This window comes from Polypterus senegalus, chromosome 11, assembly GCF_016835505.1.
Source record: "Polypterus senegalus isolate Bchr_013 chromosome 11, ASM1683550v1, whole genome shotgun sequence".
Lineage (NCBI taxonomy): Eukaryota > Metazoa > Chordata > Cladistia > Polypteriformes > Polypteridae > Polypterus > Polypterus senegalus.
The window spans coordinates 98,143,872-98,168,355 of record NC_053164.1 but is presented as its reverse complement, the minus strand read 5'-3'; the positions used below and the strand labels follow the sequence as shown (position 1 = coordinate 98,168,355).

Sequence of the window (24,484 nt, the reverse complement as noted above, 5' to 3'; positions counted from 1 at the left end):
ATGTTTGTGTATCTCCATCTGATGTGCTCTTATGCCACACAAAGTCAGACCTACACATTTTGCAACTCGACACCTTTTTTTCTGCATTCAGAGAAAAGTATTCCCAAACTTTGAAAGTCTTGGGTTGTGCTGTCATTTTCTGCCACTTGCTTATAATTTGCTTTTTTTCTAACGTGTTCAAAGCTGAGAGAAATAGTGAAGCAATTGTGTCCCACAACGTATTAAGCTTAATGATGTAATCAACTAATCGATGAAAATGATCATTGCCAATATTTTTAATAATTGATTATTGTTGATAATGTTGATTAGTTGTTGCAGCTCTATTAACAATATTGATAAATATTAACTGTGTAAGAGAGGTAAAGATCAATTCTCACCCTCTGAAGAAGCCTCTGGAGAAACGGTATTCTCTCCTGGCTGAGGCATGTTTGTCTGTCCTGGTTGTGGAGGTAGTCCATCTGCACTTCCTGGCGTAGTACGGATCAGTTTGGAAGTTAAAGAGGAGACACCTGTGACAGCCCAGCCAGCCCAGCTGGCAGCAGACGCTGCAGCACCAGGACTTGTGGTGGATGAAAGAACATCCTTTTCTGTAATAACAAAGCAAGCATAAAAAGAAAACCAAACAAAAAGCTCCATGCCTCAGTCCGTTCTACAAAAAACATACAAGACACACCTTATTTCTAAATACTTCACCAAAACCCACTTGACCTGACTTGAAGAGTTCACATAGTCATATTTTCTTTGTTTGCTGCATACTTGAAACATTGTGTATAGTCTATGTGAACTTTGTGTTTACTTGGGGTCCTTCAACAAAAGACCTGTTTATTTACATGGTCCTTAAATAATAAATTCAAAACACCCAACTATTCTATACTGCTACATGCATGCATGCATACATATTATCTAAAGCTGGCTTTTTTCACTCTTCCACTGCTCATTGAGCCCTGACATTTCTAGTGACAATTTAGAACATGGAAGAGATGAAACCTTGTAACAAGGTTATAAAATTTAAGGTAATTAAATACAGTATAGTAAAGTATTTATTCAAACTAAGAACTGGAAAAAGCTAACAATGTGTATTATTTAAAAAAGGCATTAGGGGAATTGTAAATTCTTGACTTTAGGATAAATATCCTAATCACGTTGTCTTTATGTATGTTGGGCAGAAACAGCTATTTAAGTTCAAAGATGCACCAATCTGAGCATTACAAAGCTTTAGAAAAAATAATTGTCAGTATTATAATAAACATTTGTACAACATGCTCCCTAATAAACAACTCATCTCCTAAAAAAAAAAATCAAAAAGAGCAGGAAGAAAAAAAACTATGATGTACATTTGGAGACAATGAATGTTTCCTTCATAATCCCAGAAGCCTATAAAGTGAGAGTTATGTTTAATAGAAGTGATAACTAATGGATAATATATTTACGACTCTTACCAATTTCTGGCAATTTGCTTGGATCTTCAGAAACAGTCTCCAGCTTAGTTAAAAAGCTTTTGATTGCCTTAAAAGCCTGTAGAGACAAGTACATAGCATGGTTTGAAAATATAAATCCATTACATTTATACTCCGATCACAAATCCAAAGATATTTTATGTCTTTATTATTAATTTTGAATATCTTCCCTTTAATCTCTGGCGACACTTAACATTGGTCAATAGTGCACACACAAAATGAACAGGCTGTCTTAAATAGGACTTGATTTCTGCAGTGTATAAACAATACAACAACAGTGTGATAGGAAATTAGAAATGCTAAAAGTTACACTGAAAGGATTGAAAACCCTGCACAAAACAACAAGGTTACATACTTAAGATGAAGAATTAAACTTATGTTATCACACCAGATTAAACTAGTTTTGTCAGAAATTAATCAAGTGTGACTGGTGATGAGCTGTCTTTGTCTCTCCAACTCCAAAATGTACGGCTAAATGAGACATTGTGCAGTTCAACTGTCAGCCAAGACAATACGCACAAGCTCTTCTGATAAATTATACGCCGTGTCCTCCAGATATATTATTTTACAGTAAGCAACTATTAAAGTTTCTACTTTTACTATTTTAGAACTTTTACTCTCTCAAACAAAATAAATTAAAACAGTTCCAATATGAAGTTTAATGTAATTCAACCAGTGTTCACAGGAAAGGTTAATGGCATGGTCCAAATCATAGTTTAAAGTTGCAAACAAACAATAAACACCATATACTGGAGTTACTATTTAATCAAAATAAATTTGCTCTCTTGCTACAGGGCATTTTACATGCCAAAAATGTTTGCGTTCAGTTTGAGGAGTTGCATCTTTTTTGTAATGAGTGAGACAGAAAAATGTCACTGTACCTGATCTCGGACACTTCTGTCTGGATCCACAGTCAGCGTGCTTAGCACTGGCAATATCCTAAATGCACAATCATTCATAGAGTAGTAGTTGTGTGTTGCAGCAAATCCAAGAACTCCTGCAGCTCGAGAGGCGGAGAAGGGGTCTTTAGTGGCACGAGTAAATGCGGAAGTGAGCACCCGCTGCCTAGTCTGCAGTCAAAGAGAAAACCTCTGGTTAAATAATAAGGAGTTAGATTGGGATAACAGCATATGATAGGAATGCTTCAAAGAGCAAATCTACAAAAAGGATTTCAAAACAGTTTAGAAAAAGGCCCATGTGAAAATATTACATTTTATAAGTAAAAAAATAAACACCTTTAATGTTACTGCTTGTGTTTTATCAGTTATTAAACTTTCGTTCATCCCCTCTATGAAATATGCATCATAGTTAGGGATCACAAGGGCCTTGAACCTTTACTAACAGTATCAGAATTACTGACTAAGAATAGGAAAATGAAAAGAAGGAAGAAAATTTAAAACTGTTTTACCCCTGCAGTAAGGTAGGAGGCGATCTTTCCTAGGCACACAGTTGTATTGCAACGAATTGGACCTTGTTCATCCTTGGCCTGAAGTCTTGCAAAGTGTTTCATAAGCTCCACATTTAAGTTGTGTTCATTCAACTTTGGTGCAAGCAGGAGCATTGACTGGTCATAAAAGGGATAAACATTCAAATAAGGTGCCATTTGACATGTAAAATGTCAAAAATATAAATTTTAAATATAACAAATTCTTTTGTTATTAAATGAGGTTTCCATAGATTATATAATTACTCAGATTTTGTTTTTTGATTAAATAATACAGTTGTAAATACACTCTAAGAAATGTTGTTTCAAAAAGGATTAAAGCAATACAAAAATAAAATGTGTAAGAACTGCTACAAATACAGTAATCTTATCAGCAACTGAACCCTCTCCATCTTAAATGTCTTCTCTTTCAGAAGACATGTTCATAATAATGTTCCATTTTTATATAAAAACATACAGAAAACCTGAAAAAGAAGACATGCCTGCAAAAAACAATTTTTGGTAAGTTCTAATGTTAAGGTAAAACTTTAAATTTTGTTACAATTAGGATACTTAACAGAGCAAATAACTGACTGAATTTCCAGGTACCTATACATTTACAAAACCCACTTTATCCAATTCACAGTAAAAGCAGACCTAATTACAACAAGCCTCCAGAACCTGTGTGGCTGCAATGTTAACAACTGCCCCTCCAAACAACCCACTGAATGAATGTATCAATTTTAATGAACACATTCTACAATATATATGTGGAAACAGGAGAGATTAAATGATCTGTATTCTTGTTCTTATAATCATCATTAGAACAAAAGTCACTCAGAATTATTACAGTAATTATTTACATATATTTTGAAACCATTCCTTAAAATACCTTGACAGTTTGCTCTCGAATAGCTGGGTTTGTGTCCATGAAACCATGCACAACATGAGGGAAAATCTGTGAGTTCACAGCTGGCTCATTCAGATACTGGATGAACTGTTCCATCTGGACCAAAAAACTGCAAGTTAGAATATATCCAAAGACATCAGAGTCTCTGTTGACAGCTAAAGCATATGCCACATCACCAGACGGCAAGAAACAGTCATTCAGAGTGAACTACAGAGCAAGACCCATTTGAGCAAAAAGCAACATACATTTTTAAGCAAAAAGCAACATCCATATATGACTTTGTCTCTCCAAAACATATAAAGTACCAAATACAAATAAGCTGGACTAATGCCTTCCTCTAGGAGTTCTTATCAATGTGAAGGGCAAGGGTTAAAAATAATCCTTGAAGTAATCTCAAAAATAATGAATACTGAATAATGTAAAATGGAAACTGCTTCACAGAATCTGTAAGCACCCAGATGGAAGCTTCCAGAAACTGTGTATATACAATGTTTGCTTTCATCTTTCTATGGTTCTCTTCATTCATTTTTACATTCTAGAAGGGGATTACTGAATCTTCTGTTTCTTTCGTTTTTCCAGGGAATGTGCAGGTATAGATTAGCATTTGATTTGAAGTGAACATTTCAAGTGACTGCATTAAAATTGCCAATTTTTCTTCCCTGCCACTCTCACAATATTTAGGCTTGGGTCTTGTGCAATTTGGTACATTTTCCTCCATTAATGTTGTTTATGTAATTCTATAAAAATAGAAGTTTATGAAAGTTTTGTAACATTTACCTGTTGTAGCAGCCGGATCCTCATTGCTCGATCAGTTGAGGAGAACATCTTGACAATAACAGGAATAATTTTCTGTTGGTATTCCTCTGCACTAAGAAACTTGCCCACCTGTAACAGATCACACAAGAAGACTTTTTCAGATACACTGATAAGATGATTTATAAACTGTTGTCTAGCAACTGTACATATTTACTCTTATAAGTAAATTACAACCTTGAAAAGTGGAGTAAGAATTACTGCTCCTGCATTGCCAAACTCAAAAGCTGTCAACAGCTGTGGAAGGACTTTGTGTCGACAAAATTCCTCAGGAAAAGTGTCAAGATGTTCACTCAGTTGCTGGAAAAACTGTTGCTTTTCTGTTGGGTCTTTAATCTGAGAAGAATATGGCAAAATTATAATGCTGTACATGATCACAAAGGAAAACATGTCTTGCCATGTTATAAATATAAAAAATGGCTAATAAAATGACAAACAATCTGATATGTTAGCTATATAAAAGTCAGCCATTGCGTTAAACTTTTCTTGTACCTTAAATGTTTTATACAAGTGATCTATGGAGCTTTTTTTGTTTTTTTTTTACATGTGACAATTTTCTACATTTGCTGAATCAAATGCGCAAACTGAGATAATCAGACATTCTTTTCTTTCTTTATAAATTAATAGATAGAAAAACGGAGATAAAATTATTCAGATCTTTGACAAAAAAGTTATTTTTCAGAAGTCATACAGTGCCTAATCTATGAATTAAGAGAAATAAAACACAAAGAAAAAAAAAAAACAAAAGACATGAAGAAAAACAAAAAGCATGTTGCCACAAGTGCTGCACCAAGTCAAAATTAGACAGATTAACTGTTTTAGTGTATTAAGTGATATTAAATTATTATACACTAGATCAATTGCTAATAACATTCTGGGAAAATGAAGTTCTTACTGAACTTGAGGAGGCTTAGATTCACTTATCACTGAAATCAAAAAAAAAATTTAAGTTTCCAAGATCAGTGCCTGTACTTACCAAGTGTCTCAGAGTAGGAAAACATGAAGTGCAAACTTGGCACAACTCTTAGAAGTAGGATTAAAAGCATTTTAGTTTAGAACTGGTCTAAATCACTAGGAGCTGCCAGAAGATCAGCACTCTTATCCTGTGAAAGGCAGAATGTTTTGGAAATGATGGACAACAATGAACTTGTAAAAAGGATATCAATTTGAAAGAAGTGGAAGAATAATTGTAACAAATCTTATATGTTATGTGATCGCTCCATCTATGCGTAAAAGCCATGCAATGTTTGCCAAAATTAAAGTGCTGGTAACATTATGTGTAAAAGGCAGCTTTGCAATAGCAATGATTTGAGTATGTCACAGCTAACCATTTCTTGCATTTTGCACCAAACTTTCAAAGCCCTAACAATGCATGAGATAAAATGCAGATGAATAAATTCCCTCCCATTACTATACATGAGGTAATGCTAAAGCAAGCTGCATTCATGCAAATCAGCACACACATAGATTATTATTCCAATTGAGGATGATCAAGCATATGTGAATCGCAAGTATTATCATAGTATCAACATACAGATGGTCATAGGTGCAAACTGTATTGTACTAGCCAGCATATTATCCTGAAGATAAACAGGGCTGGATAATTGACAGTGAAGTGAGTGCTGCATTCCTTGAACACCTGGAACATTTCTGTGACATTTTACAAGTCTGGAAACGTTCAAGTAGGCAGGTGTAGACTCTTGAGACAATAGATTAATAGAGATTTGCAGAAGATAAATGGGAGATTCTGGAGAATGGCATGGCTTGGCACTTTGGAAGAGTGAACATTACTTCAGAAAAAGTGCAAGGATCACTGTGGCTTGTTTCAGTAACTGTTTTTCATGGCCATAAAAGGCGATTCATTTTGAAATTACAGCAATTTTCTAAATTTGCTTTAACCTAGGGAAGCTGAAAGAAATGAAGGTCAGTAGGAACAAGACAGAATACATGTGTGTAAATGAGAGGAAGGTCAGTGGAATGGTGAGGATGCAAGAAGTAGAGTTGGCGAAGGTGAATGAGTTTAAATACTTGGGATCAACAGTACAGAGTAACGAGGAGTATGAAAGAGAGGTGAAAAAGAGTGCAGGCAGGGTGGAATGGGTGAAGAAGAGTGACAGGAGTAATTTGTGATAGACGGGTATCAGCAAGAGTGAAAGGGAAGGTCTACAGGACATTAGTGAGACCAGCTATGTTATATGGGTTGGAGACGGTGGCACTGACCAGAAAGCAGAAGACAGAGCTGCAGGTAGAAGAGTTGTGGTACTGTCTTACCATCAGTATCAGAAACCTACAAAATGTCATCATGTTTTCTAATTAATGGCGTGGGGTATCGGGAAGTCATGACATTCATTCCCAAATGTGAATTCTTGCTTCTAGTTGGTAGTTGGTATAGGAATCTTCATAAATACTTATGTCCTACTCTGAAGCAGGACAATTAATCATAAATTGACTTTTACTGCAGTTCCTAGAAGTAATTCTAAGACACTTAATAAACACAGTTGAAAATTCATCAGGTCATTATGATACTTTCATTTTATTTTCAATTTACAGTTTTTTCTCTGACAATCATATTTCTGTAATGACTATGTTAAATGGCATAGGAAGAACCTGGGAATATATGCATCATCAACCAGTATCACCAAGATTTGTAACTGCATGTTTAGCCCAGACGTGGTTTATTTCTCATTATAATAGATATTGCTATTTCAGCAACACTCAGCATATCAAGATTTTTTTAAATATCCATTGGGTTTCTTTTATGCATGTGGAAGACCATACTTTTTTTTTTCTTCAGTGCATCATAACTATTTAAGAACAGTCCAAGCATCAATGGGTGTAAGACAGGAATTAATACTGGACACCACCATTCAAGTCATACTTAACAGGTAAAATAGTATTCCATATGATACAAAACAACAAAACATGAGGACTTGAACTTGCAGTTCTTTTACTAACACTTCAGGAAAAATAAGCATATCTGACCTTTGCAATAAATAAATAAATACAAGAACAAGTATGATCTTTAGTCTGTAAAAGACAAAACTTTATTCTTAGATTATTAAATTCCCATTCTGCAATGACTTAATTCAATTCAGAGGTCACAGGGTACTGCTGCCCATTCTGGCAGCACTATGGAAGGAACAAACCCAGTAGCAGACACCAATCCCTTCACACATTGTGTAATTTTAGACTTCAGCTATGTTATATTCACACAGGTGAACTGAACCTCTAGACTATCATTCATTTAAGTATCAAAGCTGAGTTTTAGTCATTCTGTTGTATTATATCTTTGTGTGATGCATAAATATTAGATTGGCATCATGCAAAACACATTTGTCTGTATTATATAGCCAAATATATACTTTCATATTGGACACTAAAATTATTTCACCCTTACCTGTATTTCTTCTAGGAAGAGATTTGTCTCCACAAAGCTGTTGCTCATGTAGCCACCTGGTGCCCGACAGTTCATCAGGAAACGTGATGGGTTAGGCCGAATTTTTGGGTTGGCCCCTACCAGCTCACAGTAATGAGGAACAAGGCTTTTAGGGACCTATAACAATAACAAAATTATTATTATTATTATTATTATTATTATTAATAATGTTTCTCCTTTTAAACACCACTCATTTTTGATGACATTTCAAATCAACAAGATCTGGTACTTCATCCATTCATCCATTTTCTAACCCGCTGAATCCAAATAGGGTCACGGGGGTCTGCTGGAGCCAATCCCAGCCAACACAGGGCACAAGGCAGGAACCAATCCTGGGCAGGGTGCCAACCAGATCTGGTACTTTTACCAGCTTATTTTTTTATATTTGTTGAAAGAAAATATTCTCTATAAAATGACTAAGTAAGATTTTAGTTTATAAAATGTATATGTAGAGTAAAAAAGCTAATTTGACAACAGAATGTGTAGGTAATACTGTAAGTACTGTGAATTCTGTGAATAATGTGAAGGTTATATGAATATGAATCAAGAGTAGGTTCATCTCCTGAGGGTTAAAACATAATATATTATTAAATACCACCAATAATTATATTGCTGTAAAAATCTACCAACATTGGTAATTGTTTTAATCAAAGGTGTGCTGTCAACATTCAACAGAAGAAACTTACTGCTTTTTATCAAGGGGTAATGCTACAACCTCTAAAAATCTTTACAAATTGGCAGGACAAAATGCTCAGTGATTTTAGTGAGAGTACAGCAAGATCTGCAAAGTATTATGCTGCTTGACTTAACTTAGTAGGCTTTGTAAACCTACTACAGACTGACATTTTATGTTCACTTTCAAAACACATCTGATTAGATGGTGAGCACAGAGATGGCTATGGAATTGCTAGAGGCAGGACTGAGAAAGTGCTTCCATCTATAATATCACAAGAGGAAACTGGATTTATTAACGACAGACACTTCACTTCTTACTTTTGACATCTGTTTATTATAATATATTCACCCATTAAATCTAACACCCTAGAGATGATGCCATCTTTAAATGCAGAAAAAGCATTTGATATGGATGAATGGGACTACCTATTCACCACATTGCACAAATTTGGGTTGGGCCCATCATTTGTGCATGGAACAAAGTACTTTACACTACTCCAGATGCCTCAGTTTGTATTAACAACATTATTTCAGACTACTTCAAACTAGAACGTGGAACTCGACAAGGACGCCCTTTATCACATTTGCTCCTTGCTGTTGTCATTGAATCATTGGCTATATACTTTTAAAATGCACCAAAGATAAAGGGGGTCCTCAGAGAAGGACTTGAACAGAAAATATCACTACATGCAGATGATATGGTACTGTATATATTTGACCTACAAAATTCTGTGCCAGCAGTCCTAAAAGCAAAAGATATCTGAATTCAAAATCAATTTCAATAAAAGTGTGCTTTTTTCCAGTGAATTCTCTAGACTAAAAACCTTCCATTTATCTTCGCAGATCAGATTAAATATCTAGAGATAAATATCACAAGTAAATATAAAGCTCTTTTTCAATATAATTTTGCTGCCTGCGTGGAAAAAAATTAAACATCATGTGCATGGAGAATCAACATTGTTAAGATGACCATCCTTCCCGAGCTTCTCTTCCTATTTCAAAGCATCCCTATATACGTTAGCAAATCATTTTTTTAAGAAATTAGACTCAATCATAACTTAATTTATTTGGAATTCGAAACATCCACCCATCCAAAGGACAACTCCACAGTGACCTAGAGCATAAAGGGGCATGGCATTACTTAATTTTCAATTTTATTACTGTGTGGCAAATACAGTATACATGCTATAAACACTGGGACATATACAGAAATCAATGTACATAAAAGTGGCTGGTTTGCAATAGAAATAAAACCTTTCAGTACTTTTTTATATTCCCTGCTCTGTGCCCCAGTTAATTCAAATTACCTTAATTTCACTAATAATCTAATTGCACTTCATTGTTTCAGAATATGGGAGCAATGGATGAAGCATTCTACCCTCACTTACATATACACTATTTAATGTCTGGAAAATGTCCTAGATTAAAACAATTAAGAGACTTGTACACAACAATTATGGTTCAAATTCAATTTCTCATCAAATCAATTCTTCCACTACTTTCAAGCTGGAAACTTTGATAAACAGAAACTGCCCAATTTTACTCACCTCCCACCTTGTTCTATTCCAGAAAAAAAATTTGACCAGTCTTGAAGACTAAGATAACATTTCTACAATTTATTAAGATATTTTAAAGACCCCAAGTACATTGGGGAAAGGTACTTAGTCTCTTGAAACCACAACCTTCACCAGGAGAAAAAATTTCAGATGATACGATAAGATGAAATGTACTTATGATATATATGGCCTGCATCGTTGTATTCTCCACAGAATGCTACTCATGTGTCTGGTTTTCCAGCAAAGCCATTCAACAATGACTACATTTTTGCCTCTGTTCATATGACTGACATCAACTGTGCCCGATTTCTCTACAAAAACAATCTCCACTGTTTCAGAATTAAAAAAAAAAAGATACAATTATAGAAAAAACTTTTAAAAAATGATGAGGAAGTATAAACCATGATAGCATATGCTTTGTATGTGAATGCTGTATATAAAATGCTTGGTAAATGACACCACATAAAGTAAAATTGTGACATTACACATATACTTGTTTTTAATTATGACTCATTTAGTGCAGAAAACAATAATCATTTTAGTAATACCAAGTACCAAGGCAATATTTTCACTTTTTTTTAGTCCAACCAAGCCCATTTATTTAGTAACATCTCATTTTATTGCACGTATACCTTCAGAATTGACTAACTTTCATTTCGAGTGAAGATTCATACTCACAGTGTGGTCATGACAACTCAAAGAAAGTGCTGATAACACTACTCACATACCACATGTAATTGCAGGAATTCTATTACACAATTATTTTAAATGTATCCAAAACAAAAACCTATTTTGTTGCATTTTTATATAGTAATCACTACTTTAATAAAATGGGTTAACAGCCAGTGAATAATTTTATGAATCTACTGTACATTGGCCATACCCTGGAAATCTGGTGTTTTTGCTAAAAATGTATAAGCTTCATAGAAATAACATATAAAATACTAAAGTGTAAATTTAAAATGCAGAATTATAGAGTACAGCATATTTATTAACAAATAAAAATACTAATATTTTCTTCAGAATTAATTTTCACAACTGTGCATGTTTTTTTTTATATATATATATATATATATATATATATATATATATATATATATATATATATATATATATATATATAGTCAAACAAGTAATAATCATTAATATCCAGCCTTCACCCAAAATATTCCCTGTGTTTCAATGATAAGATATATTAGGTATGTCTACTGAATTCTCCCTGTGGGCACAGAGGCCATGACAAAAGGCAGGACTGTTTCGTTAGAATAAAAAAGATATAGTATAAGCTACACCTAATTAACTAGCATTATTGTTTTAATAATAATAATAATAATAATAATAAAAAGAGTACAAAGAATAAGGATTATATTTATGAAATTAAAGTAAATTAGTGATAATTATGAAACTGCTACATTATTAACTATAGGCTATCTCTGATGTAAAAGTTAAAAAAGACAGCTAAATTATTCAATAAATGGATTATTCTTTGTGTTATTTTAGCATTATATTAATAATATAAGAAAAGCTTACAGTAATACATCTGATCGAGATTATTATTCCAACAGAACTTTAGTGGATTATCTATACTTGGCAAAATAGCTATACTTAATAATATTGTTTTAGCTGAATTGTAACAGCAAACATACCTTGCCAAGTGTTCTCAAAGAGGACGAGCGAGGCAAGGGTCCATTAAACACTTCCCAAATTAAGCATCCCAGGCGCCATACATCAGCTGACCTGCAAATAGCATAGATTTTGTGAACTGTAACATTTTTATTACTATACAGAATTGGCTGAAAAGCTATATGAAATATTTCCAAACTCTGGGTAATTATACTTTAAATTATTAATATGGTTCTTTAACACAATAGCCTGTCACTAAAGAGATAATGTATCGTTTCAAATCAATCTGAATTGGAAGGAAGGAAGATGACATACGAGGTGTGGCAGAAAAGTAATGAGACTGGCAACACTGCAAGCGATCTGGCAACGCTGCGCTGATGTCCTTGATAGAGCACGTGTATCAGTACCCTCCCATAGCTCAGTCGAGTTTCGACTCCTTCCATTAACTACGTGATTTTTGTGACTGCTATTAGCGAAGTTGTGTTTTTGGTTGTGCGTCACACAAAATGGAACAGCGGAATTTGGAGCAACGTTGTGCCATTAAACAGCAAGTGTGAAGTTAAAACAGGCCTAAGGGGAACATTCTTTATCTCAAGCTCAAGTTTTTCGCTGGCACAAATCATTTTTGGAAGGCAGAAAACACGTTGAAGATGAACACCGTTCAGGGAGGACTTCAACTTCGAAAACCAACGAAAACATCGAACGTGTGAACACTCTTGTGAGATCAGACCGTCGTTTAACATTAAGAATGTTGAGTGAACAACTAAATTTGAACAGATTTACCGTTCATCAAATTTTGACTGAACATTTGCACAAATGCGAAAGGTCTGTGACAAAATGGTGCCGAAAAACTACCCTCTAAATAACAGAAGTTTTGACCTCAAAGGGCATTCCTGTGGTTCCCCAGCCCCCTTATTCACCTGACCTCAGTCCGTGTGACTTTTTCCTTTTTCCTAAACTGAAAAATGTCCTCAAAGGACGTCATTTCGGGACTTTAGAAAACATCCAAAAGAGTGTAACGGACATGCTGAAGACCATACCAGTTGAACACTTCCAGCGCTGCTACCAACAGTGGGAACAACGTCTCCATCGGTGTGTAGCTCCCCAAGGGAACTACTTTGAAGGGGATAACATTGATGTTTGAAAAAAAATAAAAACTTTGGTAAATAAAAAATCAGTCTCATTACTTTTTTGCCACACCTCGTATATAGGGAATATCAGGCAAAAAGAATGAATATTTTTTGAATGCAGAATATAGTGCAAACAAACCAAAATGTCTTCCATTTTAGGAATCATGACTTGTATTACCAGAAAATGCTGGAAGAGGAAAATCACAATTGTCATCCTCTCATTTATCACAAGCACACACCTTGACATTTAACTATGTAAATTTTCCATCATTCTTACATTTGCCTGCCGATTATTTAACAAATACCTATCTAAACATATACTGAAAGTATGTACAACTAGGAAGGTTCATTAATATTGCAAGATATTAACATACTGTAGATGGAATTTAAAAATAAAAACACTGAGTCACTACAGTTTGCTTTTACTACAGTATTTAAACTAATCATAGGGAAAATCCTTGCTTTAAATCTACAACCTTACATACCAAACCTACTTCTTTAAGTATTCCTGCAATAGTTTGTGAATTTAGAATTAATCAGCTTATGAACTTTAGGATGTCCATTAATAATTAGTTTTAGCACACAAGACTGTATTCCTCCTTTGACATGTTTGTTAAATAGCAACATATTTTTCCAGATACTGAAAAAAGCAACAAATATACAAAACCGACTGCAAGCTTGTCATCTCTGCAGAATCAAAACTTTTTTTTTTTTTTTATAGGTGTCATTGGGTAGAAATGGCCTTTCATCAGATTGCTGACTCAGCTGCAGAATGGCCAGTAGCTGGGAGACGGCTTTTTGGTAGAGGTCTCCAGGACTCTGACTATGTCTGGCTTGTCTGACTCCTTTTCTACAATCTGGCTGTGATTCTACAATTAGCAGAATGACAGATATTGTTGTTTTCATGTATGTTAATTCGTTTCTGCTTTTTTATGTATTTAAATAAATCTATATCCTTATATGTGATAGTTCTGTATTTAGTGAGTGGTATAATTTGTTACATTTTGCCTTAAGATTTATCGCAGCACACTTCGCCTGTAATTTGTGAGGACAGCTGTGCAAGGACAAAATAGTTAGCACTATTGTATTGTATTTCTGAGGAGCAATAATAGAGTGACCATATAGCTCTGTGAACAGGATTACTTGTGTTCTGTTTTATGTATTGTATCTACCCCGCTTTGTGACACCCATTGCACACCCATCCTACCTGGAAGAGGGTCTCTCTCTCTCTCTCTCTCTCTCTCTCCGAATTGCCCTTCGCAAGATTTCTTCCATCCCCCACCCCCCAACAAGTTTTTTTTTTTCGTTTTTGGGAGTTTTTCTTGATTTTTCAGGACATTAATGCGGGCAGGGATTGGTGGGGTTTTGTTAAAGCTTATTGAAGTATTTCCTGTGTGATTTGGGGCTATGTAAGAAATTGATGTTGTTGTAGAAGAGGTTTAAAAAGGAAAGCAAGTTACTGTCAACTACAGAAACAAATCTTTAACACAGATCATGTTGTCTAGAGTGATTAAAAATAGAAAATGAGAACAAAGTTACAGTAAAATGCAGCAAGCACTGTCTGGTTAGGATGTCATGTGAAGATTAAAAAAAAAAAAACAACAAGACTTGACAATCACGTAATTTTTCCAGGAGAAAGCCTCCACTTCTAATGAAAAGTATGGTATATGAAATATAACAGTAGTATATTCCTTAGCAGCACTGCACAGAAATCCTGAGCTGTGTGAGGGAAAGCACAATCTTCACACAATGTTTATTACAGTAAAATATTTCTCAGTGTGTCTTCTGTTTTTATGTACATTTTAAAACATGTCCTTGTTTGGAGTGGTGGCATATAAGGATAATGTCTTAAGGTATTTATGACTTTTATGGTTGAAAGTAAAAATGTTAATCTACACAATGTGAAAGGACCATCAGACCCCCCTCCCCCAATCAGAGATACAAGTTTATCATTTTCCAGATTACAGACATTATTGCTTATTAATAAACCAAAAACAATACATTTTTTATCTCAGTGGTAATATAAGTTATTCTTCTCTGGTTAAATCATATGATTTCATAACAAAGGTCCAAAAAATATGAATAATCCAATTACATTATCTAAGACTTCAGTCTTGATGAATAGTAACAGATACTGTTAGAAAATGCTATAAAGCAAACTAAGCAGTTTATCAAATCTAACATTTTGAAAATATGTTCACTAAAAATGGTGCCGAGCAATCTGTAAAATCTTTCCTGGTAAAACTTCAACCTGGAAAATGGCTGCTATGTGGTGGAAAAATGTTTTGAACTTGGGTAATTATGAAAAACCGTTATACCAAATACATAAAAAGGGAATTCTATAATAATCTTATGAAAAAGTGCAACAATAGATATAAATCAGTTTTTAAATTGTGGAAAATGGCACCATTAATAAAAGCCATTTAATTATTATGAAATACAATTTCAATAATTGTATTTTTGTTTCAATTAATATAGTTATGTTAAATTTAATTATTACGAGTATTATTTTAAAATAGACATACGTTTAAAGAGTGCTTATATTTCCATATATTACATTTCTAAAGGTCTTGTGTAATTTATTTGAGAATGACTCTTTTCATGATGGTTTCATCACCTTTCTATCAAGACCATTAGATGATCATATATTCAGACAAAAACAACAACAACTGGAATTTCTAGCCATGGTTATTTTAGCACTAATGTGTGCCTTTGTGATTTGTTTACAGGCCCCTTCTGGGCAAACATGTTGCTCAATCAGTGTTGAACTAATGAAGATTTCTTCATTAATGACAACATTCTGAAAGCCACTAACAGTATTGACCCAAGTTTTTCCAAAATACCGTAAGTTTGTCTCAAAGTAACAACATGTGTTAAATAATTTGTATCACTGCCTGAAAATTAACTATTTGCCATTTATTCTGCCTCCATGCTTTTGCCAGTTTAAATGCAAAAAAGTCCATTAATGATTTGGTAGCCTGCTACCTAGACTCAGTCAAAAGTAACAGCAAATGACAGAAATCAGTTCAGTATGTTGGTCTTGATTAAGAAGTTAATTTAAAAAAATAAATAAATAATGAAAATAAATATTCTCAGGTAAATAGTGGTGGCATTAAAAGAGCAATTAAGAAAAATCACACTGTTAAATAAAAACATTACTTAAAGTAATTTTTAAACAAAACCTGAAATTAAATGTAATAAATGCAATATTAAAACTAAATAAAATGATGAAATTATATTAAATAGGAATTATTTTACTTAATATGTTAATAATGCATTTTTCACAATTTAATGAACCCTTTATACATATTGCCGCACCTTTGATGTGGTTCTTTAAAATTGCCTTTTTTCTTTGTTTAGTTTGGCACAAATGGTGTTCCATAGTCTCATGCAGAGCAGGTGAATTTAAATAAAACAATATCAGATAGGTATATAAACTAGAATGTCTACACAAATCAGCTGCTCTGTTAAAATAACAACATGATTTTTAATTACTAAAAAAAAATACCATTTTTCTCCCGAGTTCCTGTTGCTTTCAGACTTCTCTGGGGGGTCATACTTTTCCATTTCTGAGCCACCAAAACGTATGGGAGGTGCAGACTCGCCTTGTGCAGAAAACATGTAGTCAAGTCCACCCAACTTCCATTCTCCAGCTCGATCCACAAATATAGCCCAAATACCCACATTGTTATGAATCAGATGACAGTCATTCACCAGAAAACTTAAGGCTTTCTGAAAAAGTGGAAAAGAAACAAATCAAGAAGTACTTGAATACTATAAGTCAAAGCTAATACGTTACTAGAAACATTAAACAGGGTCATACAACTTTAGATAACAGCTCACATTATAAGCTGCAGAATTAAAGAAAGATTACAAACATGGTATTTTAGCTCAGTAAAAGAAACACAATATGCATAATTTGTCATGTTCTGCTCTTATATCATGGATGCAAAGAAACCTTGTATGCAAAAATTTGGTGCCTTAACTATGCACAAGATAAATTAAACAGCTTTCATAAAATTCACTTAAAAACACACATTAATTCATAAGGGAGAGATATAATTTTGCTACACATGGCCTAGAAAAAATGACTCAATTTAAAGCTTAGTACAAGGTCCCAGTATATGACTATACTACTCATTGAAATACTTATATGAACAATAGCCCATTTGGTATGTTAATTTTAAAATACAAAATATGCATATGCGATGTACTATGTTAAAATGATACTTGATGCTAAGCTAACACTTTGAGGCACATGCTATTTTCAAGAACACCTTAAATCACCCTTGACATATTTCATTAGGGAAAAAAAAAAAGATTTTTATACCTTAGCCCTCGAGATTTCAATGTATACTTAATTCTGTTAAATTTTCATAATACTTCAACCCAAGTCCAAGACAGGTGATGAATTGTTTTGGTAAAAGGCAACTACTGATTACAAACTATTTAAAATAATGATTTACTGCTAACATAAAACATTCTTGATGACAGTCCTCAAAGATAAAGCTCAAAAATATTTTACACACATGCCGTTTATGATTTTCCACATGTGCTAACAGCCCCAACACTTTATTTTATATAGTTAACTGCAGCCACAACTGGTATTGACCACAGCCCATCAAATGCAGTAATGAAGCAAGAAGCTTGTCATCTTTTGTGAGCTATATGCTCTTGAAGGAAGCATTCCGATGTGCTCCTTTTCCTGTTTGCTCTACTTACCACAATCTGGTGGAGTCCCCAGGAGATCTCCAATTCACTCAATCCTCCGGAATCTTTCTTCTCTTTTAAGTGAGCACTCAGAGGTGTTACAGGCTCAGTTACTATGTACAGGCACTTGTCAGTCTGCCAAGAAAACAGACACCAATACATTCAATTACATCAAAAACCAACTATGCGCAGAGAATATAAACCAGCTGGACCATACAAACAATGAATTTTGTTAAAATCATCCGCACATTAATGGGAATACATCCATGCTCTTTTCATGCAAAGCCAGGTTTATTAACTAAACAGTAAGGTACCTGTATATACAAATGAAGGTTTAGATACCATTTTAGACATTATGGAAATTGGCAGCTTACCTCCAGCCCATCAACATAGGACAAGATGTTAGGGTGACGAAGTGTTTTTAACCTCTTGAAAGCTGCTTTAGCTAACTGAGTGTGTTCATCTGATCCTGGCTTCACGTCGTATACAAACACAGAAACAGGATCACCTGTAGTCTAAATACAAGCAAAAGAGTCAACTTGATGAAGAAAATTATGATGAAAATGCCAGAAGCATAAAAAAAAGACAACCTCAGGAAACATATTCCTTATATTTTTACTTTCATGGTTTTAAAAATGTCCTGTTGAATGGCAGATAATGTAAAACATGGACAAATGAAGAATGTTTTATTTGACAGTTAAAATTCAATCAAGATCTCTGCTTCATCTGAGTGACTGACTGCTTGCTTCAGATTACTTGCACACAATTTATTTTATTCCTTTGCGAACACATAATTAAAATCTAATATACAAGATGGCACCTCCTAAATGAACACTACGTATTCTACTAAAACAAAATGTGAAACATTTATATTCTGATAATGATGAATTATTTTTATGCATAGACCAGTCATGCTTAACTAACTTTTGAATAAGGTGATGGTGACATAAATCAGGGAAACTGGCAGGTTAGTGCTTGCTATATTTACACTGTATTTAGGTCAGAATAACCTGCCAAATGATGACACACCCTTGACTTTTTCAGGGTTTAAGAGTAAACTAAAACTGATAAGTAAAGGAGACTGGTTTCAGGAAAAGAATCTGCCAAAAAAAAGAACTCTTCAATGCAAACTACACATACAGCACTAGTGAAGAGGTCAATATGCTCTGTGTTTGGTAGAGAATGACACTGTGATGGAGGTGAAGAAGAGGAGACCAAGAGGAAGTTCTGAAAATAACCATGGTAGGATGTCCGAGTTTCTCCCTTTACATGTTAATTAAAGGCAAAAAATGGTGGAAAGAAATTATAGGGGTAAGGCAGTAAGCAACTGCAATTTCAGATAGTTACCACTAAACCAGTTTTTATAAGTTATTGTATTCATTTGTTTTGATTTTGTTAATAACTTTTCTAGTTCCACTAATAAAAGCACTGTGGAGTTTTCATCATTTCAATATTTAGATGATAATCAGTTGCGATAACTAATTTAGACATGATGTACCAATAAAGGTGAAAACCGTTGCTACTTTCATACGAGGATTTAACTTTACCAGCATTTAATAATACCCCCCAAAAAAACATTTTACAACCCATGCTGCAGAACAATTTAGATTTTTCAGAAAATCAGTAAGATAGTAAATTGAAACAAGTATCATCTATTTCTATGATTGAGTGTCCTGATAACACATACAGTATCTAGAATATTAAAACACATTTAAGACATCTGATTTGTACAGGCGATAACTTTAATCTGTTTAGCCTGTAACAGCCTTTTGCTTCTCATCTTGTCAAGCTGAACAGGAGTGTAGTGCATACTTGACAAGTTAGAACACAAAACAGAAAGCTATAGTTTATTTTATACCTTTTTGTTTAAAAAGCATTGAATCCCAGAGAACTAGCTTTGAGCTTAAGTGATAATGATGCCTGTAGCATTTTCTATATGAAGCAACAAAAACAACTGTCGCCATGCCATGTTACCCCAGTTAGATACCAGTACGCTAAATGTTCTGTGTGTTTGCTCACATTTTGGCAAGACTGGAGGAGAGCTGCTACTGATTCTTGTTTTTTTTTTTTTTGAACACTTTCAAAGGAGCCCCCTTCCTCCTCTCTTTTGCTTTTAAAAACTGGCACTTGTTTTCCAAAAGTTCTCTTTCTCTTTGTTTTCCTGGAGAACACAATCTGTAACTAAAGAAAAGAAGTTTGGGAAAGGAATGGTGGTCAGCATCTTGGTACTGCTATTTGGACTGAATGAAGACTTAACACACATGGTTTGTATGATTCTTTGTATCTCTGTATTAGGTATTTTCTGTTAATGATTTTGATGCAAATAAATGTTTAAGTAAAAGCTTTGACCCTGTCTGACTGTTACTAGGTTGCCAAGAGGTTTACATTCTCATTCCTAATCTAGCTGCAGCACCTTAAGGGTACAAGAGGACACTCTTGTGAAGCCCTCTTTTGGTGATAAACTGGGTTTACGTAAAGGAGTGAAAGACAGCCTCAGTCAGAGAAGTAGCCTACTTATAAAGGTCCCTAGGGTTAAATACACATGGTACAGTGTGGACAATTACTCAGGTAAAAAGTTACAAGTAGCAGGAACATATATGGATTTGATATTTCTTCCTATTCCCTACTGAGAAAAGAACCTAAGAGTTTAGTTGGTACCTTTTGTGTTCTGTAATGTGATACCACTATAAAGCATTATGAAACAAGCACACAGATGCATGTAAATCTACTTGGCGGGCCACTAGGTGTCTGGTAGCTATCCATCTATCCATCCATTTTCAAACACATTTAATCTAGTTCAGGGTCACTAGAGTAAAGAGTCCTGTTTCAAAAGTACCAATCCAATCAACCATGGATGGGGTGTCAGTGTAATGCAAGGCAAACTCACACTTGTGTGCGAATTCTAATACCACCAAAATGTATAAGAAATGCATGCTGTTACGTCTTCAGACTTGTTTCAGGTGGTGGGGTAGTTTGTAGATCAAATATTAATGAAAACGCAATTTTGTTAATGTGGCAACATTTACCTCAACCATAAACATAGTCATATGGTTGTTAACAATTAATGATATTTTGAAAAAAGTTAAATTTTACAATTATCTAATGAATCCGTCTTCACACTCAACAGTATTATAATACAGAAATAACATTTTTGCTATAGACAGACATTCTTCTATTTTCTAAAGCCATCTTTTCCAGCATTGCATCACATGGAGGAAAAGCCTACCACCCGATCAACACCACTGCAGGAAATACACACTTAATGGAGGCATATTGAACTATGAGCTAGGAAGCCCACTCACATAATGGGAGAATATACAAACTTCACTTAGATGTGAACATGAGGGGATACCAAACCTCTAAGGTCTGAGATGCTTAATACAAATTCTATTTGCTGTTTCATATTAGTGCCCTGTACTTAACAAAAATGATCTACATATAAATAATGATAATAATGCAGTGGGCAATGCTGCTCCCTCATGGATGCAGTATCTTAGATTTAAGCCTCACGTCCCTTTATTGTGTATTTGGGTTTTCCTTTGGTCACTCTGGTTTTCCACAAACAACCCCAAACACATGCATAACATGTTAACTGTCAATCAAAAGTGAGCCCTGTATAGGACTGGTTCTAATATTTTCTCCCATAATTCCATGATAGCCTTCAGCTCCATAACAACTCTGATTGAGATTATGTGGACTTGCGAGATGTTATGTTCTTTTAGGTATTGAAATTTAAAGATACGGAAGCAATGAAAGATTTTTGTGTGTGGAAGAAACAAATGGCATAAATGCTGCCATCTATATTTACTCTCTGATTTTATCACACCTAAACACAACTTGTGCATACATTTAACATCTGCTTATAAGCATGAATGGACAACTGTCAGAACATGCTTCCAAGAGTATATTTTTAGGTAAGGCTAGAGTAGTTTCTCCAGTAGTAAACTCTGTGCACTGTAAGATTACGTCAGTCCAACTGTCTAACTGCATTAATAACAACTTGTTTCTATTAAACCACAGAAGTTGTTGTAGGAAATCCACGTGGCCATGTCAAAAGTGTGGCAGCTTGACAGGAACCCCACTACTTTTACCTTACTGGCTGGGGGCACTCATCTAATGAGCCTTTTAAAAGACATCATTAAGTGAATTATGAAACAACCAAAAACTAATCCTGAAAGCCCAAACAAGTGACAAGAAGATAATGTGTTTAGAGAAGTATGTGGATCTGTAAAATTCCAAGTAAATACTTTGAATTTGTATCTTCTAATTAGAATCCACTGAATATTCCAAATATTTATTATTCCAATTACTGAATCGGTCAATTCTGAAAAACTATTTTCAGTACACTCTTCACACATTCAAAATGTCAACAGCCTGGAATTTCTTTTTCTGGCCATGCAAGACTGTTTTAATGACATTTTAATTTTATTAATCTGTAAATCATACAGTATGAGCCCCATTAAGAATACACAATGCTAAGTATCATGCATGCGCGCCAGAGGGTCACCTTCCAGATTCACCCGAAGTAAGTAATACCATTGTGGGATGAGAGGGGGCATTTCTGCTAACACACTTGTCTTCTCCTCCTCTCACAGCCCGGAGAGACTGTCCCTTAAAAGCACTGAATCAAAAGAGGGTCTGCCCCTTCCGGTCGACAGCGTATAAAAGCAGAGCAGCCACAGAGGATGGCATCACATTTGATATGGACCTGGCTTGCTTTAACGAAGCATGTTTTTCTTCCCAGATAGTCTGAACAAGATGTTCATTAGTTTGTTAAAGAAAATGCTTAACTTTCTGTTATTTTCTGTTTTGACTGAAATAAAAGGGGTCTTGTTACCCTGTTGGCACCCTAAGCATCCTTTTATGTCATGCAATCATATTACTGCCCCACTACACAAGGCATTTTTCAAGTACAGCTGTATTTCTATTTTGACAAATAAAGCACAGACACTTTGCCAGGAAAAAAAAGAGTTTAAAGCATTGGTGGTGGAGACTGAACTGACCAATGACTTAACCTTTCGGTACCATTACTAGAGCAGTTTTTGAACATTCAACTATTCCCTCGGGGAAACACCAGTGACAACTGATGCAAGTTGCACTACTGTGCCAGAGGCTTGCTGCACAACCTATTGCAGACAACTAGGTTTGTGACAACACTGATTTCTACACCATGACATCAACATACATTTCCTGAACATTCACTTCCTTCATTTATCCATTTCGAAACTCATTTAATTCAATTCGGGATCACAAGTAGGCAGCATCAGACACAAAGCAGGAACAGACCTGGGATAGGTTGCCAGGAAAATGCAGGTTATATCAACACACAAAACCAAACTGGGACAATTTAGAGTAAATAGTCATCCTATCATGCTCATCTTTGAAATCTGCAGGAAAAATAAGAAGGCCTGTAGAAAGCAAATACAGTCTAAAAATGATACTCTTAAATGCAATCCATGTCAATAGCCAACCCCCACCATCATTTTTTTTAATTTATTTATTTTGGAAAAATATTGTAAGACACCATGGTAAATATTTAAGTGCTTAATTTACTTCATCTTGTACTATCTTCTAAAGCTGCATATTAAAAAAAAGATAATCATTTTCAAAACCACTTAGTCCAGTTTCAGGTTTACAGGGAGCTAAGGTTAGCAAGACATAAAACAGAAGTGGACAAATGTTCCACTCCCACTCAGATAGGGCCAGTTTAGAATCTTCAAATACACTAATCTAACTGGCACTTCTTTCGGGGTGTAAAATAAAGCTAATGCAGACATGAGGAGAATGTACAAACTCCACTCAGACAGCAAACACGCACTGGGCTACTAACAGAGGAGTATGAAAAATGTTGCATTAAAATCGACATTTTGCTCATAGTATTTTACAGGTGATCTGCCTAAATATGCCACCCTACCTGTTTATGTGAACTCCACCATGTCACTCACACTGTCCATGCCCCCTCCCATAAAAAATATACAACTATCCACGCATGCATTTTGCCACCAAGTTCTGAATTACGGTTATCTGATGCCATTGTCAACTGTACTGGGTAAAAGGCAGGAACCAACACCGAATATAGCACCAGTCCATGCTTCCTCAAGCTAAGCATGGTGATCTGTGCTACTATCCCACAATTCCAGAGCCCTGGGTTCCTACAACGTTGCCTGGTATGAGTAAAAGAGGGTGCTGATATGATTATGCTCTGTGATGAAATGGCATCCTGTCCAAGGTTTGTTGCCACCTTGCACCTGATGCTACTAGAATAAATTCCAGGCCCAGAAATGGATTAAGTTGGTCTTTAAACAGATAGGTGGATAAGTGAACTTTAGTTGTGCACTTGTAAAGTGCTTTAGAAAATAAATATGATATATAACAGTTTACTTTTCTAAAATGTAATCTTAATTTAATACCATTTGACTGTGCCACCATTAGTTTTTCTTATGAATGGTTAAAATAAAATATTTTCACCAGTAGCCATAATCAGAAAAACTTTGCCACTTTGATCATGAAAACCGAGACGGGCTAACAGCAGTAAGGCTATACAAGTCTGTTGAAATGCGATTTATCCTAGATAACGAGCACCAACTGGGGCTACATTCGGCCTACCGAAGACCCCCGCGTACCCTGCCCTCCCCCTGTGCGTCCACTGCACACGCCGTAGCCGCAGATCCTCCTCTTGTGGCGCCGGCAGGACCGGTCAGTGCAGTTCCTACGCGCACCTTAAGGGTTAGCCCTTCACTCGGGGTTATCA

At 34.9% G+C, this 24,484-nt stretch overlaps 2 protein-coding genes across 2 annotated transcripts in view; one reads left to right on the top strand and one right to left on the bottom strand.

The window, feature by feature from the left end:
* The window catches only part of LOC120539353 (zinc transporter 1-like), a 79,816-nt gene extending 64,772 nt beyond the window's left edge, over positions 1-15,044 (top strand). Inside the window, exon 3 of the mRNA XM_039769347.1 lies at positions 13,745-15,044. Within this exon, the coding sequence (XP_039625281.1) occupies positions 13,745-13,758 (14 nt within the window). The 3' untranslated portion in view covers positions 13,759-15,044. The remainder of the gene's footprint in view (positions 1-13,744) is intronic.
* Positions 1-24,484, bottom strand: part of scyl1 (SCY1-like, kinase-like 1) — a 59,170-nt gene that overhangs the window by 34,294 nt on the left and 392 nt on the right. The window contains exons 2-13 of the mRNA XM_039769345.1: positions 18,108-18,248; positions 17,746-17,868; positions 16,532-16,755; positions 11,917-12,007; positions 8,001-8,156; positions 4,781-4,939; positions 4,568-4,675; positions 3,773-3,886; positions 2,866-3,021; positions 2,339-2,527; positions 1,440-1,515; positions 378-587 (exon numbers count right to left, since the gene is read on the bottom strand). Of these exons, the coding sequence (XP_039625279.1) occupies positions 378-587; positions 1,440-1,515; positions 2,339-2,527; positions 2,866-3,021; positions 3,773-3,886; positions 4,568-4,675; positions 4,781-4,939; positions 8,001-8,156; positions 11,917-12,007; positions 16,532-16,755; positions 17,746-17,868; positions 18,108-18,248 (1,747 nt within the window). The remainder of the gene's footprint in view (positions 1-377; positions 588-1,439; positions 1,516-2,338; positions 2,528-2,865; positions 3,022-3,772; positions 3,887-4,567; positions 4,676-4,780; positions 4,940-8,000; positions 8,157-11,916; positions 12,008-16,531; positions 16,756-17,745; positions 17,869-18,107; positions 18,249-24,484) is intronic.